Consider the following 17,540-nt stretch of genomic DNA (forward strand, 5'->3'; position numbering starts at 1 on the left):
TATTTGTACATTATTAATGTCTATATATTAGTGATAAGGGCATGGACAGACGTCGGCCAGTAAGTAGGTACTACTGTATCACATAATTTAGAATAGCTGTTTTTATTGCAGAAGGATTACATGTTACCTACATAGATGGCTTGACTCAATACTGATTATATATTACTTGTATATATATAAATCTATTATTATTTTAAAGGAATGTTTCGGAATGAACTTTATATTAGGTCCTTACATATAAAATTAGGGTTTTGTCGTACTGACCACTTTGATCTAAAATATCTCCTCTTTGGTTAAGAATTCCAAATTCAAACTTATAAATACATTTAGCCGGTACATTTGAGTTTTGAAAACAGTCATTCATTTGTTTTTTCCTCATTATTTTTTTTTGGCGTCGCTTATTACCGCACAATGGAAACATGAAATATCGGTATATTTACGAGTACGAGTTCTACCGTGGCACTAGTGCTGCAGAAACAGCTCGAAGGATTAATGATGTGTACTGCGCTGGTGTAGCAAAAGAAAGCACGGTACGTTTTTGGTTTCAATGTTTTCGTTCTGGAAATTTCGACCTTTAGAACTAACCCCGTGGACGACCGGAGACCAAAGTGGAAAATGAAGAATTAAAGGCTATTGTGGAAGCGGATCCATCACAAAGCACTTCAGAGATAGCCAAAGGCTTCGGGGTAAGTAATAAAATTGTATTAATCCACTTGAAGCAAATCGGGAAAGTAAAAAAATTTGAACGATGGGTACCTCATGAATTGAGTGAATCGAATTAGCAAACAAATTTTGAATTTGCGACGCGTGTTTGCAAATTCGATTCGACTGCTGAGTTACTTTGCTCAACCAACACAATAACGAAGGGATTTTAAATCGTATCATTACTTGTGATGAAAAGTGGATACTGTACGATAATCGGAAGCGCTCGTCGCAATGGCTGAACCCTGGAGACCTAGCCAAATCCTGCCCTAAACAAAAATTGACTCAGAAAAAGTTACTTGTGAGTGTTTGTTGGACTAGAGCCGGTGTCGTTCACTACAGCTTTGTAAAATCTGGCCAAACGATTACGGTAGATATCTATTGTCAGCAACTGCAAACCATGAAGGAAGAACTAGCTGCTAAACAACCGAGATTATTCAATCGCTCTAGGCCACTGCTGCTTCACGACAACGCAAGACCACACACTGCACAACAAACAACTACTAAGTTAGATGAGCTACAGTTGGAATGTCTGCGACATCCACCGTACTCCCCGGACTTTGCTCCAACAGATTACCATTTTTTCTGGAATTTGGACAACTTCTTACAAGGAAAAAAATTCAACTCCGATGCGGCAGTCCAAACCACCTTCAAAGAGTTTATTGATTCTCGCCCCCATGGTTTTTTAGTAAAGGGATCAATGAACTACCTATGAGATGGCAAAAGTGCATAGATAACAACGGTGTATACTTTGATTAATTATATATATTTTACAAAAAAAAAATTGACTTTGTATTCCTCCTGTACAAAACGCCAATTTCATATGTAAGGACCTAATATTTATCCCGTGCGATAGCTGGTATAGTAAAATTAATAGAAATATGATTTCTACATTAACATCCTAGAGCGAATGTCCTGTTTTACGAAGAACATATTTAATATAAAGCCATAATTTCATATATTTATAGATGCTTATGAACATATTGAATGTTATTATAATTGTGTATTATTATTTATTATCGTATTGTAATAGTATATTATACTTAATTAAAAAACATGCTATGCACTTATTCCGACATTTTATAAAACGTATTGAACGAAGCCGGATGTTACGGGGTTTCCGCATGTCGTAACTCGATGAGGGAGATATGCGCATGCGTGAGAAAAACGGCCATGCGCCCTCCATAACACCTGTCAAAAATAGCCAGTTCTTCCAGCCGAGAGTCCCTTGACGTCACTGGAAAAAACTTGTGAAGGAATTACACGTTATCCGGAACCAGATTATCATGTAAAATACAGGTAATTTAATACATTTATTAAGATTTTTAAACATTTTATTCATTTGTTTTGGACTAGATCCATATAATTTGTTCGAATAAGTATTATATTTGTAGCAATAAAAACTAATTGCGCTGTATTTTAACATGTTTCCATAACTTTGCGTAGGTTTTCGATTTACATTATTTTTTATCTCTACATTGATCGAAATGTACTTGTTATAACGCGAAGGTCCTATGTGCCCTGATCTTGAGTCTATTTTTAGAACGTCCTTTGTGATGGAAACATCAATAATTATCTAACATTGCGCCTGCCTCGTGACCTTTCATCTTAATTGATTGATTTTATCTTTTAATTTCACGCCCACACGCATTACTGAATAATATTCGTTCTGTTCTCTTGAAAATTATGTTCGTTTATCTCGTACGTTGTATTTTCACATTTTGTTAGATAAGCTACGATTTAATTACGTATCTCTTGATGAAGGGATTAAAATGCGAAAAGCTTTGACAATATTATTATATAAATGACATACTTATATACGTCTTGTTATTTGTAAGAAATATTATAAATTCGAAAATACAAATTAAGATATTTCATGTTATCTATATATATATAATCTAATATATATATATTAGATTTTAATGTATGTTTAAATACATTTGTTCTTGTCAACTTCTATATTGGTTTCTTTTTAAAAAGATGTCATAGCTACAAAATTATTTATTATACGTAATTGCTTGTTACACTAAACAGTGTAAATTAAACCATTTTTAGTATTTTTATAACGAAGAATTATTTAAAAAATATATCTACAGCGCGAATCCAAAGCATAGCCGGTATATTACCGGTACTCAACCCTAATATATGAGATATTAAAAAAAAAATAAAGATAAAATAAGGATAAATAAAAAAAATACAAATTAAATATTAAATAACTTTTACTCACGTATAAGGGCACCTTTTGAATTGTCATGTTATTTTTTCTATGCTATAGATAGGCTAACGGGCAAATGGACTGAGGTTCAGTGGTCACCACCGCCCATAGACATTAGGGATAAGAAATATTATCCATTCTTTACTTCGCCGATCGCCACCAATCTTAGAATGGTTTGTCCCATGTTCAAACTTTAACGCAACAATACTAAGTATAGCTGCTTACCGTTCGAATATCTGATGAGTGGGTGGCATCTACTCAGATGGGCTTGCACAAAGCCCTAACACCTTGTTACAAATGTTACAGTATTAAATTAAATGTAAAGCTACCACCATCGGAATGTGGATTCTACCGAGAAGAACCGAGAAGAACTCAGTAATTATCGTTTTAATTAATCAAACACAATTAAAGCATATCTTGCTCGTAAATCAAATATTAATGGCGCGCTTTATTATGATTGTTATAATCTTGTCTCGAGTAATATGCCTTGTTTATCATTATTTATTACAAACTATTGTAACAATACAATGCCGAAGTCTCATGAAAACCTATTGATGTGCGAATCATGAATAAGGTTTAGGTAAAAAAAAAACGGAAACATAATAATACACTCGATGAGTCGACACGTCATTATGCTAACAGTAGGGGTGTTCTGCTCGAAACTCATCGCAGGGCGAATACAAGGGCAAACGGGCGATAAATGTCAGAATGTGATATGCGACATTGACCGTTATAATTATAAAAGTTCAAGAATACAAGTATCAAAATACTATATCACCGTAAGTCGATTGTCAACATTTCACGGATGAGTAATGAAGTGAGTTCTTACAGAATATCACTCTTGCTGCGATACGAATACAATATTCAGAATTAAATTTATCATTAACTTTTTTTTTATAAATATGCAAACGTTCTACGCGTCTTTGCATTGTTCTTGATGACGTATTGCTTACGTCACAGCACAGATGTGGTCAAATCTGCTTTCGGTATAACAATAAGAGAGAGACTTTATGTATTCCCTTTATCTATCTCTATATCTTAGAGAAGAGAATATGACATGCATCGGTAAATTCATCTTTTTAGTTATTTCATTTCCGAATTTGAAATGCATTATATACGAGAACATATACATATATTAACTTTTAATATTATATTTAATGTTTTTATTATTATTACATAGTATTTTTTAAGAATTTTGCGTCTTGTCACGTTGACAGCCGTGAATCCAGTGCCGTAAATATTATTTAGTACTAGTCATCGCTCGTGGCTACGCCCGTGATGTTGAGATGTTAGGTAAAAGTATAGTGTCCTTCCTTGGGGATCAAGCTTGCTTCATACAAAATTTCATCAAAATCGGTTCAGTGGCTTAGCTGTGAAAGCGTTTGTGTCCAAATTAACGTCATGATCCATGTCGCATTACATTCATTAGTTTAAATATACTTATAACAATTCAGAATCGACTGTCAGTTTTTTATCGTTTTACAAACACACAGTATTATGTGCATGCGTATATTTATTTACGATAATCGGCTTATCTTTGATAGCGATAACGATACAACAAACGTGGACACTGTTTAGTATACAGGATAAAATAATATGAAATTTTTAAGTTTTATAGTTATATGTTTTATTAATTCTACCTTCACATGTTTTAGTTTAAAGTTTACAATTAATAATATAATTATTATTGATGGATAGTGTAGTGCTACGCTTGTGATGATATTCAAATGTTTTCATATCATAATGTAAGATAAGTTTTTATATTTCTTTAGTGTTCAAATAGTTAAGACAAATAATTTTCTACCTCATATTTCGTTTTGTATATGTTGTGTTTTGTTTATTATTATTTAAAAAAGTTGTTAATAAGGATGTATAAAACTATTGTTATTAATATTAACAACATTTTATTGGATCGGAAGTGGGTACACAGGAAAATAAGTTAACCTGATTCATTTATATGAAGTCTGCTCAAAATAAATATTTAAAGAACGAATAGGTTAATAACGTATAATATAATTTATCTTTAATTTGATTATGGTTAAATATTAACTATTGAACAAAAGCATTAGTTATAAGCGCATAGAAAAGTTCAGTTCTCTTCTGTCAACAGTTTTTTTTTTGTTATAAACAGTGTTATCAATAAAAAAAAGTATTGGAACATATTTATATATTTAACTCAAATTTTCAATAATGATTATAGATTTTCCAGTTTGGTTGTATCCATGTTGTGTATTTTTTTTAATCTTTGTGGTGTACAATAAGGTATAAAGTAAAATAAAGAATTTCAACTACTAGGCTAACAAAAATAAAAAAAATATATAATTCTCTAAATGTAAATATTACCTTCAGCTCCGACACATTATTCCTTTTCTTAGTTTGTTATATATTTTTACTTTGACGAAGTGTTTTTTGTTATTTATTTATCAACAAATGTCACTGTTTTGAAAGATATCCAATCCACAGTTTGAAACCAAAGTAACGGGTTACGATTTTATATACATCTAGTCCGGTTCCGAATGACTAAATATCCTATAATCTATGATACTTAACTATTTTATAAAAATATATTTAATAGATGATAAAGTTTTTTTTTTTATTTTTAATACCAATCTAATTAAAATAGCGCAATGACATAAATATGTCTATGGCTATAACTAAATGTATTGTTATAATAAATTACGCAATAATGTGCCAATTTAATAAAAACAAATGAAAATTTTTCATTTTGCTTCTGTATTTGCATAAAATATAATTCACCTCGTCCCTTCGTACACACGTGGTTGAAGCCACGCGCGGAAATTAGTTTTTTTAAAAATTACACATTCATTATCTGCAAAATTAAGGGAAGGGATTCGGTTAATTTTATTATTATTCAGTATGGTGACATGAAATGGAACTCTTATATTTTATCAAATAATTGAAAAAACTCAATAACCAATGTTATTTACTTAAACGCATAATTAGTATAAAATTTTAATAAACTAGATAGGTGGACTGGCAAATGGGCCACCTGATAAGTGGTCACCACCGCCTACATACATTGGCGCTGTAAGAAATATTAACTAATTTTCGTCAGCGGCTTCGCTCGCGCAATAGGGGGATAGGCATGGCGCGATAGGCAAGTATTGTGTAACAAATTACCCTATGTCCTTTATTGGGGTTAAAGCTTGCTCAATAAAAAGTTTCGTAAAAATTGTTCCCGGGGTTTAGCCGTGAAAGCGTCGACAGCGTTATCTTCGCATTTACACTATTAGTATTGATTCCTTATATCGCCAATGCGCCACTGACCTCTAAGGTCTCTAAGATGTTATGTCCTTAGCACCTGTAATTTACCAGCTCCAGTTTGAATTGTGAGTAACCTTTAAACCGAAACACAATACTAAGTATTGCTGTTTGGTGGTAGAATATGTAATGAATGATCGGTACGGTACCTGCCCAGATGAGCTTGCATAAAGCTCTATCACCAAGGGATGCAGGTTCAAATGCCTGATAAATATAGTTTCTATTTCGCAGATAACGAAAATCAAGCAACATGTTCGAAGGCGCAGTGGCTGGTATCCTTAATCGGCTGCTGGGCAAGTACGTGCAGGACCTTGACACAGAGAATCTGAACGTGGGCATCTTCTCCGGGAATGTCAATCTCACTGATCTCAAACTTAAGCCTGAGGCTTTGGTGAGGACATTATGGATTGTTTTTTACTTTTTTGTTTAATGAAATGAATATTAAGCTAAAAATATTTTTAGTAACAATATTTGACTGAAAATTTACATAATTTTAATTAAACTTCCAGTGGCTACGGAATTAGAAATCTTGTCAGTTCATGTTACATGAATACATTGTTTATATTAACAGTTATAATACATGCTTAGGTCTTTGTTGCTGTCACAGAATAGACGCTTTTTTCGCACTTAATCAAAAACGCATGTCATGTCTACATCAAGAGAAATGTAATCATTTAAATTTTTTGATTGTCATTTTGTTTTGTAGACCTATGAACATAAAATAAAAAAAAGATTGATAAAAAATTCTGGTTTACTCAATTCGATGTATTTACATTAAGTGTCGTTAATGTTTTCTTTATTTATTTCGCATAGATTTAGCAATACATGAACTGTGATCAATATCGGTAAAGCCGTAGCTTATAAATGGTGTTTAGGTTTTGATTGGTTAAACAATGCTGTGTCTTCTTCTTTTGAATTTCAAATTAATGATAACAGAAAGAGACGAATCAGTGTTTACTTAAATACCATTATACAAAATTTATAAGTAAGAGCGTAATTGTAATAATTGTTTTCAATAATTTTCAGTACGAATTAGATTTACCGATCGATGTGAAGATCGGAACGATAGGTAAAGTCAACCTCCAAATACCATGGTCGGGGCTCTACACCCAGCCAGTGATCGTCCACATCGAGGATGTCTTAATCCTCGTGGGACCAGCGATCTCCAACAGTTACTTCGATCCTGAGAGGGAGAAAAGGCTCACGAGGGCCGCGAAGAGGAAAATCCTGCAAGATTTAGAAGCTGAAAGTGAAGTATTGAAAGGGCCACAGAATTTCTTCGAGAACCTTTTTACGGCCATTGTGAATAATTTACAGATTTATGTGAGAAATGTCCACGTTAGATACGAGGATTCCATCAGCTCCAAGGACGGGCCGCTGGCTTGCGGCTTGTGTTTGCAAAGTCTCTCTATTGAGACAACGAACAGGTATTAATATCACTTATTGCAACTTAATTACTTTATACTGTGAATTTTCGAAGAAAAATTAATAAACATATATAATATATGATAATTCAGATAAACCTAATCCATTCGAAACTATTAGTGACTGTGCCAAAGCAGCATACTGCAAATATTTTCTGATACACAATACATATATAGTACTCTATATGATATTGTATATTTAATAATAATATCCTGGGACATTATTCACACACGGCCATCTGATCCCAAACTAAGCAGAGCTTGTGCTATGGAAACCAGACAACCGATATACTACATATACTATTCTTTAAATACTTACTTATATAGATAATGAAACCCAGAAACAGGACAAACAGACATGTTCATACACACAAATGTCTGTCCTGGGTGGGAATCGAACCCACAACCTTCGGTATGAAAGGCAGGTATCTACCAACCACGCCAATCAGCTCGTCAAAAATATTGTATATTTATATAGTATATACGAATAACAATAACTGCAACTTAGCGAAGCAGTTCGCTGCATGTCGGCGGGGACATACTTTTTATATACCGTTAAAAAATATCTCTTCTAATCTGAACTCCAATTTCCAGCAAATGGAAGCCGTCAGTGAGTACAGCAAATGCATCTACCGTGTACCAGATGATGCGTGTCGAGTCATTATCTTTGTATTGGAATCCGACAGCGACCGCTCTCGATGACGTGGAGATAGCTCACATAACCCCCATGCAGTACTACAACTGGAAGCACTATATGCTTACAGGATTGGACAAATTCTCCATGCATCACGAGGACTTTGAATTTTGTAAGTATTGAACCTTTATTGTATAACCAGGCTCCTGCCAGTCAAGATGAGGAACATTTTTCCGACATTATTGAACATTTTTCTGAAAACTGACTTGTTGGTCTAGTCTAGAGATTGGTAACCCAAGATCTGAGTTTTGAAATTATTAAGCCAACCCTGGGTTTAATAAAAAGTTATAGGATATTTTTTGAAGTTATTTGTATATTGTTTGATTGTGGAAATATTTATAGTGAAACATAATATACGCCATTAACGTATAATTTTTCGAAGACGTATTGTACCTAAAAGTTAAAAAAAAACTATGGTTTCTTATTTAATAATATCGCCAGGGACATATGATATGGGGAACATATTTGCGTATATTAACAGTTAGTGGTAAGGCTTTACGCAAGCCCGTGGGGCTAACCCCATCATCCACTCATCAAATATTCTAAACAGGTTGTTGGTATTGGTGATATAAGGGATGGTTAATATTTCTTATATTGGCAATGTCTTAAACAAACAAAATGCGTTTAATTGTATTTTCAACTGATAGATGAAATAATTTTAATAACCCATTACATTAATCTAATTGTATTTGGAAAATAGTACTGAGTTTTTTTGTTCATTATCGGTAGAATATAGATGATAGTAACTTTTAATTTAATATTGTAAAATTACCATTTGCTTAATAATTAAATATCTTTTTAGTACTGAAACCAGTCACTTGCAAGGTGAAGGTCATCATCAACCGGTCAGGGGAGCCGAGGGTGCCGCGTTTACTCTTGGACGCAGTGTTACAGGACAGTGCGCTGCAATTCTCCAGGAGACAATATCTCTCCATCGACAACTTGCTCACCTCCTTTCAGAGGATCACACTTAATAGGTTAGTCTTTTTAATATCAGACAGAAGAGGAACGTGCTATGTTATAGTAAGTGACCTTCACTAATGAGAATGACACGTGAGTATTATGAAGTGAAAACATCATGTAAGTCTTACCATATTTGCTTCGAGTATTCCTGTTTGGTAATAAAATAACTGATGGGTGGTACCCATGGTGATGGGTGGAAGACGGTCCGGCGCAATGTTCTACATTTTTTTTTTTTTTTTTATATCGCCGGGAGGGCAAATGACTCCACTCCACCTGATGGTAAGCGGTAGTAGAGTCCAAACGCGACGACGGCCAGTACAGACGGGAAAAACGTTCTGCACTAGCCGCCTTCGCCTTGCCGTCCCGCAAGATGCCTCTTCACGCCTCGTTTGAAGGAACCCGGGTTGTAAGAGGAGGGGAATACGTGAGCTGGTAAGGAATTCCATTTTTTGGAAGTGCGACAAAGAAAGGAGTTGCCAAATTTCTTTGTTCGCGATGGAATTGATGTCACAGTTAGGCGGTGACATCGAGAACCAGCTCGCGTGGACTTAAGAAGGAAGGGGGAAGCAGGAATTAGAGAGAATAATTCCTCAGAGCACTCGCCGTGATACAGTCGATAGAAAGCGCTCAGTGCTGCTATCTCACGACGCAATTGTAAAGGTTCAAGGGTGTTTGTGACCTTTACGTCGCCAATAATGCGTACGGCACGTCGCTGCAACCGGTCCAAGGCCTCAAGTAGGTACTTAGCGGAGCCATCCCAAAGGTGCGAGCAATATTCCACGCAAGACCGTACCTGTGTTTTGTACAGCAGGCACAGTTGTTGTGGCGTGAAAAAGCGCCGCACCTTGTTCAGAACTCCGAGTTTCCGTGAAGCTGTTTTTATAACAGCCTCGATGTAATCCCTTGGACTAAGGTCGCAGCGAACGTCAATCCCCAGCATGGCGATTTTGCTTTGCATCACCAGCGGAGTACCACAGAGGGAGGGAATAGGGGAAAATGTTGACTTTTTCGCCGTGAGAGCGCATACCTGTGTTTTCTTGGCATTAAACTCAACAAGATTATCAGAGCCCCATTTGGCGATGAGCTCTAACGTCCTATCGAGTTCAATGACAAGATTCTCCCGCCTCTCCTCAGTTTCCGCCCGCCCAGCCACTGCGCGTCCGTGGTATCCACCATGCACTGTACTATCATCTGCATAGCAATGTATGTTCCCAAGGGAGAGCATATCATTGATATGCAAAAGAAAGAGTGTGGGAGATAGCACAGATCCCTGGGGGACCCCAGCATTCACTACATAGAATTGTGAAGCGCAACCATCTACTAAAACACGAAGGCTACGCTTGTGTAGGAAGCTGGCAATCCAGGTGCATAGCTGAGCAGGCAGACCATATGCCGGTAGCTTGGAGAGAAGACTTCTGTGCCAGACCCTGTCGAAAGCCTTGGAGATATCGAGGCTGACAGCCAACGATTCTCCATGCTTGTCGATAGCTTCACCCCAGAGGTGTGTTACGTACGCTAGAAGATCACCTGTGGACCGTTTTGGTCGAAACCCGTACTGACGATCATTAATTAGACAGTGATCTTCTAGGTAATGGATCAGTTGGTTGTTTAAAATCCGTTCCATCACCTTACAAAGTACTGAGGTGATAGCTATTGGCCGATAATTTGCCGGGTCAGACCGATCCTCTTTTTTGGGAACCGCTTGCACATTAGCTCTTCTCCAAGCCTCCGGCACACTTCCCGAAGAGAGAGAAAGTTGGAACAGGCGCGTTAACACAGGAGACAGCTCCGCTGCGCACTTCTTCAGCACTATGGCTGGTATTCCATCGGGACCGCTAGCTTTCCGTACATCAAGTGATTGCAGCTCCGCACGCACATCACGTTGCCTGATTTTAATGTCAGGCATCGTAAGGCCACATGAAGGTATTGTAGGTGGCAGCGCACTACAATCATCGATGACGGAATTGTCGGCAAAGAGTTTAGCCAGGAGATCAGCTTGCTCTTGTGGACTGAGAGCTAGCGATCCGTCCGAATTTCTGAGCGGTGGCAGCGAAGGTTGGCAGAAATTGTTTTGCACAGACTTGGTCAGACGCCAGAAGCTACGGATGCGAAACAAGGTCATGACCAATCTGTACAATGCGCTGTGCATCCGCTCTCGTGTATGCCTTTCTACAGGACTTGGAATTTTTATTATAGTTTGCTTTCAGTGAGTCAATGTTAGATGCCCCGCTAATACAGCCGTTGATCCACTTGCGATATGCCGCCTGCTTAGATGATACAGCATCGGCACATTCACGAGTGAACCAACGGTTACGCGAACTCCTACTGACGAGATCTGAGCTAGGAATGTAGTATTCCATTCCCAGCATGATCTCGCCAGCAACAGCAGCGGCACTAGCTGTCGGGTCATTCCCACTGAAGCAACGTTCCTTCCAAGGGACCGACGCATAGTAATCGCGCATACCGTCCCAATCCGCCGACTTATAGTGCCAAACGCGACGTTTGCATACCGCTAGTGGCGGCAGCTTGGCCTGTGGCACTCTGGTAGAAATAAGGCTGTGATCCGAAGAGCCAAGAGGAGCCTGAACCACAACCTGATATTCCACCGGGTGAGAAGTCAGCAGAAGGTCCAGTAGAGAAGGTGCTTGCCCATCAATGTCTGGGATCCTGGTGGGCTGATCAACCAGTTGGGTCAAGTCATGTGTGAGAGCAAAAGCATGAGCAGTCCTTCCAGCATGGTCAGTTTTGAGGGATTTCAACCAGGATTCGTGGTGAGCATTAAAATCCCCCAAAAACACCAATTCCGCGTTAGGAAATTGCTCTTGCGCAGCATCTGCCACCCGACTAAGATGGTCAAATAATCGGCTTGTCTCCAAGTCACCATTGTGGGATCTGTAGAGGCACACGTAGACTCGGCTCTGACGAACCAGGTCCACACGTACCACCAACATGGAGAAGGAGGGGTCCTCCAAGCAGCGCAGTCGGTGACAGCAAACATCCGTCCTGACGAACAAGCATACTCCGGCTTTCGCTTTGAAGGATTCTTCAAGCGTGTAGCCGGGATAATTAAGTAGTGTGTCTCCGTGAGAAACAACATTGCTGGCCGTGCTGTCTCGAGATGGTGGTGGACAGCTTTAAGGTTAGTGTGGAGTCCTCGGATGTTAGAGAACTCGACCTCAAACAGCGAGGGTATGGTGGGGGTGAGCACCGCTGTACGACCGTTATTTCTTTTTTGTTGCGCCATTTGGGAGAAATTAAATGGAAAAGAGACGTGAAGCGAGCGATGTATTGCCACGATAGGGATGGGCAAAGTGTGGAGGCGTGTTTCCCCAAGTGGTTGCCAAAAGGAAAAATACACTGACCCGCCGGACGGAAGGGCCCCCGAACCCCCCCGGAAGTGGCCGCCGGGACCCCACCTACCGGTCACCAACCGGCACGACGGTCCACCCCAAGATTATGCGTGGCCTGGTGGGGCAGCCTCACGAGCTGGTTAGGCACGCTCGGGCCCCTGTACTATGCCACGGGCGGCCAGCGGAACAGCCGTTTCTTCGGGTCTCCCTGACCGGCAGGTCAATACAGTTTCCCCCGGCATTGGTTCAACAGCCGTCTCCAACCGGACCAACACCCATCGCGGCAATACTCGCTCGGGCTCTGGCTGTACGCTGGCTGACCTCGAAACGCGGCTGCAAGCCACTTCACGAGTTTTTCACCATGCGTACGGTGGTAACAGGCCAGGCGGATGTTAGCATCCTACCACCAGATGAGCAGATGGTCGCTCAGATATCCCTTAGTCGCCTCTTACGACACCCATGGGAAAGAGAGGGGCAGTGAAATGTATTCTTTCTCCGTCACTGCACGGATGAAATTTTCAACAATAAATCCGAATACAATTTCGGATTTATTGTTGAAAATGAAATGTTAAAAAAAATTGTGGTATGTAATTATATTTAATTATTATTAAAATGTATTAACATAAACATGTCTTCCGTAGAAAGTATAGGCATCTCCATCCTGGGATTCCCCTTCTAAAAGACGTTAAGAAATGGTGGCGTTATGCATACAATGTGGTGGTTGAGCAACGGGTTCGCCCTTACACTTGGACTGCCATAAAAAAACACAGAGAGAATTACAATATTTACAAGAAAACATATAAGAGTACTCTAAGAAGTCCAAATGATATCGAGTTAAAATTAGATTTGCAAAAGTGCGAGGACAGTCTTCCGATCATATCTGTGGTGATCGCGAGGGAGCAGGCGAAGTTTGAAGTAAGTACATCGTTAAGGCCTCATGAAAATATACAAGTTAGTCATTTTATAGTAAATGTTTATATACCGAAACTTCTGAACTATAATATCAATGGATTTAATGTAACTAATATATGTAGTAATATTAGCAAAACACAGCAGACATTGCTGATCAGTTAACTATAACTGTATTGAAAATTGATGTGCTGCAGCGCTATCTAGCGACGAGAGACAACAAAGTGAAAAAATGCATACATGTGTGCCAACTATTATGATCGATAAAATTATAGATATCTAAGGTTGACACATTAAGACACTGTCGTAGTCTAATTAACATCGAACACATATATATATATATATATATATATATATTACATGATATAAGTATATATTTACGATAACCTTGTTTCCGCAGCTATTGAGTCAAGAACCGGACCGAATAGATGTTGTGGAAACGGAATTCGATTGGTGGAGGCCGACCTCAGATTACGATAGTGACTCTGATACAGAAACCAAGTCTCGGGTGGAGCTCTGCGTGAAGACAGAGAGATGTAAAAGTCTCTGGAGCCACTTGTCGAGCCCTGAAAGGAAGAAAGTGTGTGAGCTTATAGGCTACGCTGAAGGGGCTCCTAGGCAAGATAAGCCGAAACAGTATATCGGTAAGTGAACTCCAAATAATTAATTCATAATTGTGTTTTTTTTTTTTTATGGAATAGGAAGGCGGACGAGCATATGGGCCACCTGATGGTAAGTGGTCACCAACGCCCTTAGACATTGGCATTGTAAGAAATGTCAACCATCGCTTACATATCCAATGCGCCACCAACCTTGGGAACTAAGATTTTATGTCCCTTGTGCCTGTAATTACACTGGCTCACTCACCCTTCAAACCGGAACACAACAATATCAAGTATTGCTGTTTTGCGGTAGAATATCTGATGAGTGGGTGGTACCTACCCAGACGAGCTTGCACAAAGCCCTACCACCAGGGCTTATTGAAAATAAGAAATAATAATCATAAGAAGGCTCAAGGTCACCCAAAGATCAATGGAGAGGGCTGTGCTCGGAGTTTCTCTGCGTGATCAAATCAGAAATGATGAAATCTGCAGACGAACCAAATTAACCGACATAGCCCGAAGAATTGCTAAATTAAAGTGGCACTGGGCGGGGCACATCGCTTGTAGAACTGACAGCCGCTGGGGCAGAAATGTTCTCGAGTGGCGACAACGAACCGGAAGACGCAGCGTGGGCAGGCCCCCTACAAGGTGGACCGACGACATAGAAAGAGTCTCGGGAAGCCGTTGGATGCGGGCAGCGCAAGACCGGCCAAAATGGAAATCCTTGGGAGAGGCCTTTGTCCAGCAGTGGACGTCTTTCGGCTGAAAGATGATGATGAGATGATTGAAAAGTGCAAACAATTATACAATTTGACCAAAAAATGCCGAGATGGCCCAGTGGTAAGAACGCGTGAATCTTAACCGATGATCGTGGGTTCAAACCCGGGCAAGCACCACAGAATTTTCATGTGCTTAATTTGTGATTATAATTCATTTCGTGCTTTACGGTGAAAGAAAACATCGTGGGGAAACCTGCATGTGTCTAATTTCACTGAAATCTGCCACATGTGTATTCCATCAACCCGCATTGGAACAGCGTGGTGAAAACCTTCTCCTCAAAAAGGGAGAGGAGGCCTTAGCCCAGCAATGGGACATTAACAGGCTGTTTCGGCCGGACCAAAAAATAAACCCGCTGAGTTTCTTACGGTTCTTCTTAGTTCTGTGTAATTTCTTTTCTGAACCGGTGGTAGATTTTAATTTGATCAAGAAGTAGCTGTAATGATTCTATATTCAATAAAGAAATTTGAAATTGTATTTCATGAGTAAATACGTTAGTGGAGTTATTTCTTCTCTGTAATCTTAATTCCAAACCGGTGGCGCCTTTACTTTTTTTTATTGAAAATTGCTTTCAAGAACATACTTTTAATTTATGTTTGAGTGATCAATAGTAAAAATTAGTAAAAGTTTTATATATTTTCCTAAATGTTTTAAATTTTTATTTCAGAACATAAAATTAATCTAACATTGGCAAACTGTACCTTGACGTTGATGAACAGGAGCAAGGAAGTGTTGGTGGTAAATCTAACGCAATTCCTCGCGTCCTTGGAGACGAGGCCATCAGCTAAGGCTTATAAGGTGAACACCACAAAGATTTGTAAACAATTACGTAACATTGACGCTGTAAGAAACACAGACTATTTCTTTATCTTGGGAACTAAGACGTAATGTCCTATGCTTGTAATTACACTGGCTGAATTATAAATAATAATTATTTTTATAAAGGTTCATAATCTTTTGCTGACTGTATTTATCGTATTCAGATGTAACACGTATTTAATTTTTTTTGTATCAATTTTTTTTTCGTCGTGTATTTAAAAAATATACTAAATTCAAAAATACTTAAAAACCCTTTTTTATCAATTTTTTTTTACATTTTACCAGGTGTCGGCAAGAACAGAGAGTATAGTTATCGAGGGCATGTCCTCCGATGGTGAGTTGGTACCCTTGCTGATAGCAGCTCAAGGCTCCTCAGTGGGCAGCAACACCGTGCTCGCTCTGGATGTAGAGAAGAATCCAGTGAACAGTCATGCAGACCTTGGTATCACGTGTCACGTTGAGCCCGTGGAACTGGTTTATGTTGAGGTAAAAAACCAATTATGATTTGGGTTATTTAGATAGTGAATTCTTTCTTTTTTAATTTTTTTTAAATTCTTTTCATTTTTAAATTCTTTCACTAAACTAACATTAATTATACTAAGTTACGGTTTCGAGAGATTCGTGTATGTACATGTTTTTGGTAAATTAAAGCTTGCTTAGTCAATATGTATAAATCCTCTTCGAGAAAAGTAACTCTTTTAATAATAAAACTTCTTTCACAGCACGCGTTTACAGAATTGATAAATTTCTTCCAAACACATTCAATGACGCCTGAAGCATTGGCCGAGGAAGTGTCACTAGCCGTTGAGCAAATGGGAGCGATGAGCAAGTCTGTTTTAGCTCACGCTATTAGTCGTAGGAAGGTGTTTCATTTGAATGTGGACTTCAAAGGACCTGCGATTATCATTCCAGAACATGGCTGTGTGCACAAGTATGTTATCGTTTACTTAATATAAATACTTATATGTTTTAAAGAAAGTACGTATTTCAAAAACCTAATGGCATTCGTTTCAACTTTGTTTTTTTTTTACATTTTATTTTAAAATCCAGGCCGGGGCGCGTGATGGTTCTGGACATAAACCGTATAGTGATAAAGTCAGATCTCCAACCTTCGAATCTAACGTTAGAAGACGCGACTTGCATGGAGCTAGAAGAACGACTCTATGACCGTTTCCATGCTGAATGTTCTGTTCAGGTATGGTAATAGCTTTTTTTTTTAATGGATAGTCATTGTACATTTTTAATATTGTTTTTTTTTTTATATTTTTATCAACACGGAAGCTTAGTTCTGCTACATTTTAAAATAACATTCAATAAATTATTCTGGAATGTAATATTTTAGTATGATAATATAATTTAGTTAGTAAATACCTCAGCAGCACTAGCGTCTGGTAGGGCAATATAATGTATGATCCTGCAGGTGTTGTTCTGCGAATGGAGCGATCCGTGGCGCGAGGCTCGTAAGCACGGAGACTCGGAGCTACACTTGATACCGCGGCTGCGCGCGCAGCTTGTGTTTTCGACCAGCATCAAGAAGGATTACAAGCTTTTGCCCAGGTTATTGTATATACTTTTATTTGGTCGTGTAATCGTGTTGTATTGTGAAAACCGATTATTAGGACTAGAGACGAGTCAATATGCCACATGCGCCTTAAGATATTGTCACGGAAATAAATATTTAAAACCTATTCCTTTCACCATCATTATGTCGAGCATCGAGACCCCTTATGCTTTTGATTATACTTACATTATACCCTTTTATATCATTATGATTTGATAATATTACATTGTTTCTCTTTTATT

General features: G+C 38.3%; 1 protein-coding gene across 4 annotated transcripts in view; it reads left to right on the forward strand.

The window, feature by feature from the left end:
* Positions 1–1,826: 1,826 nt before the first annotated feature.
* Positions 1,827–17,540, forward strand: part of LOC126772153 (intermembrane lipid transfer protein VPS13A-like) — a 58,041-nt gene continuing 42,327 nt past the window's right edge. For 3 of the 4 annotated variants that reach the window (XR_007669628.1, XM_050492337.1, XM_050492339.1), the window contains exons 1-12: positions 1,827–2,001; positions 6,431–6,590; positions 7,226–7,626; positions 8,218–8,429; positions 9,120–9,294; positions 13,272–13,545; positions 13,940–14,183; positions 15,586–15,716; positions 16,023–16,223; positions 16,460–16,668; positions 16,788–16,932; positions 17,158–17,294. Coding sequence is in view for 3 of the 4 variants with exons in the window: in XM_050492337.1 (XP_050348294.1) it covers positions 6,450–6,590; positions 7,226–7,626; positions 8,218–8,429; positions 9,120–9,294; positions 13,272–13,545; positions 13,940–14,183; positions 15,586–15,716; positions 16,023–16,223; positions 16,460–16,668; positions 16,788–16,932; positions 17,158–17,294 (2,270 nt within the window). In the remaining variant the exon portion in view is untranslated. Of the gene's footprint in view, positions 2,002–4,609; positions 4,663–6,430; positions 6,591–7,225; positions 7,627–8,217; positions 8,430–9,119; positions 9,295–13,271; positions 13,546–13,939; positions 14,184–15,585; positions 15,717–16,022; positions 16,224–16,459; positions 16,669–16,787; positions 16,933–17,157; positions 17,295–17,540 lie in introns of those variants that run through there. The other variant, XM_050492338.1, reaches the window with a different exon arrangement.

Source organism: Nymphalis io, chromosome 12 (assembly GCF_905147045.1).
Source record: "Nymphalis io chromosome 12, ilAglIoxx1.1, whole genome shotgun sequence".
NCBI lineage: Eukaryota > Metazoa > Arthropoda > Insecta > Lepidoptera > Nymphalidae > Nymphalis > Nymphalis io.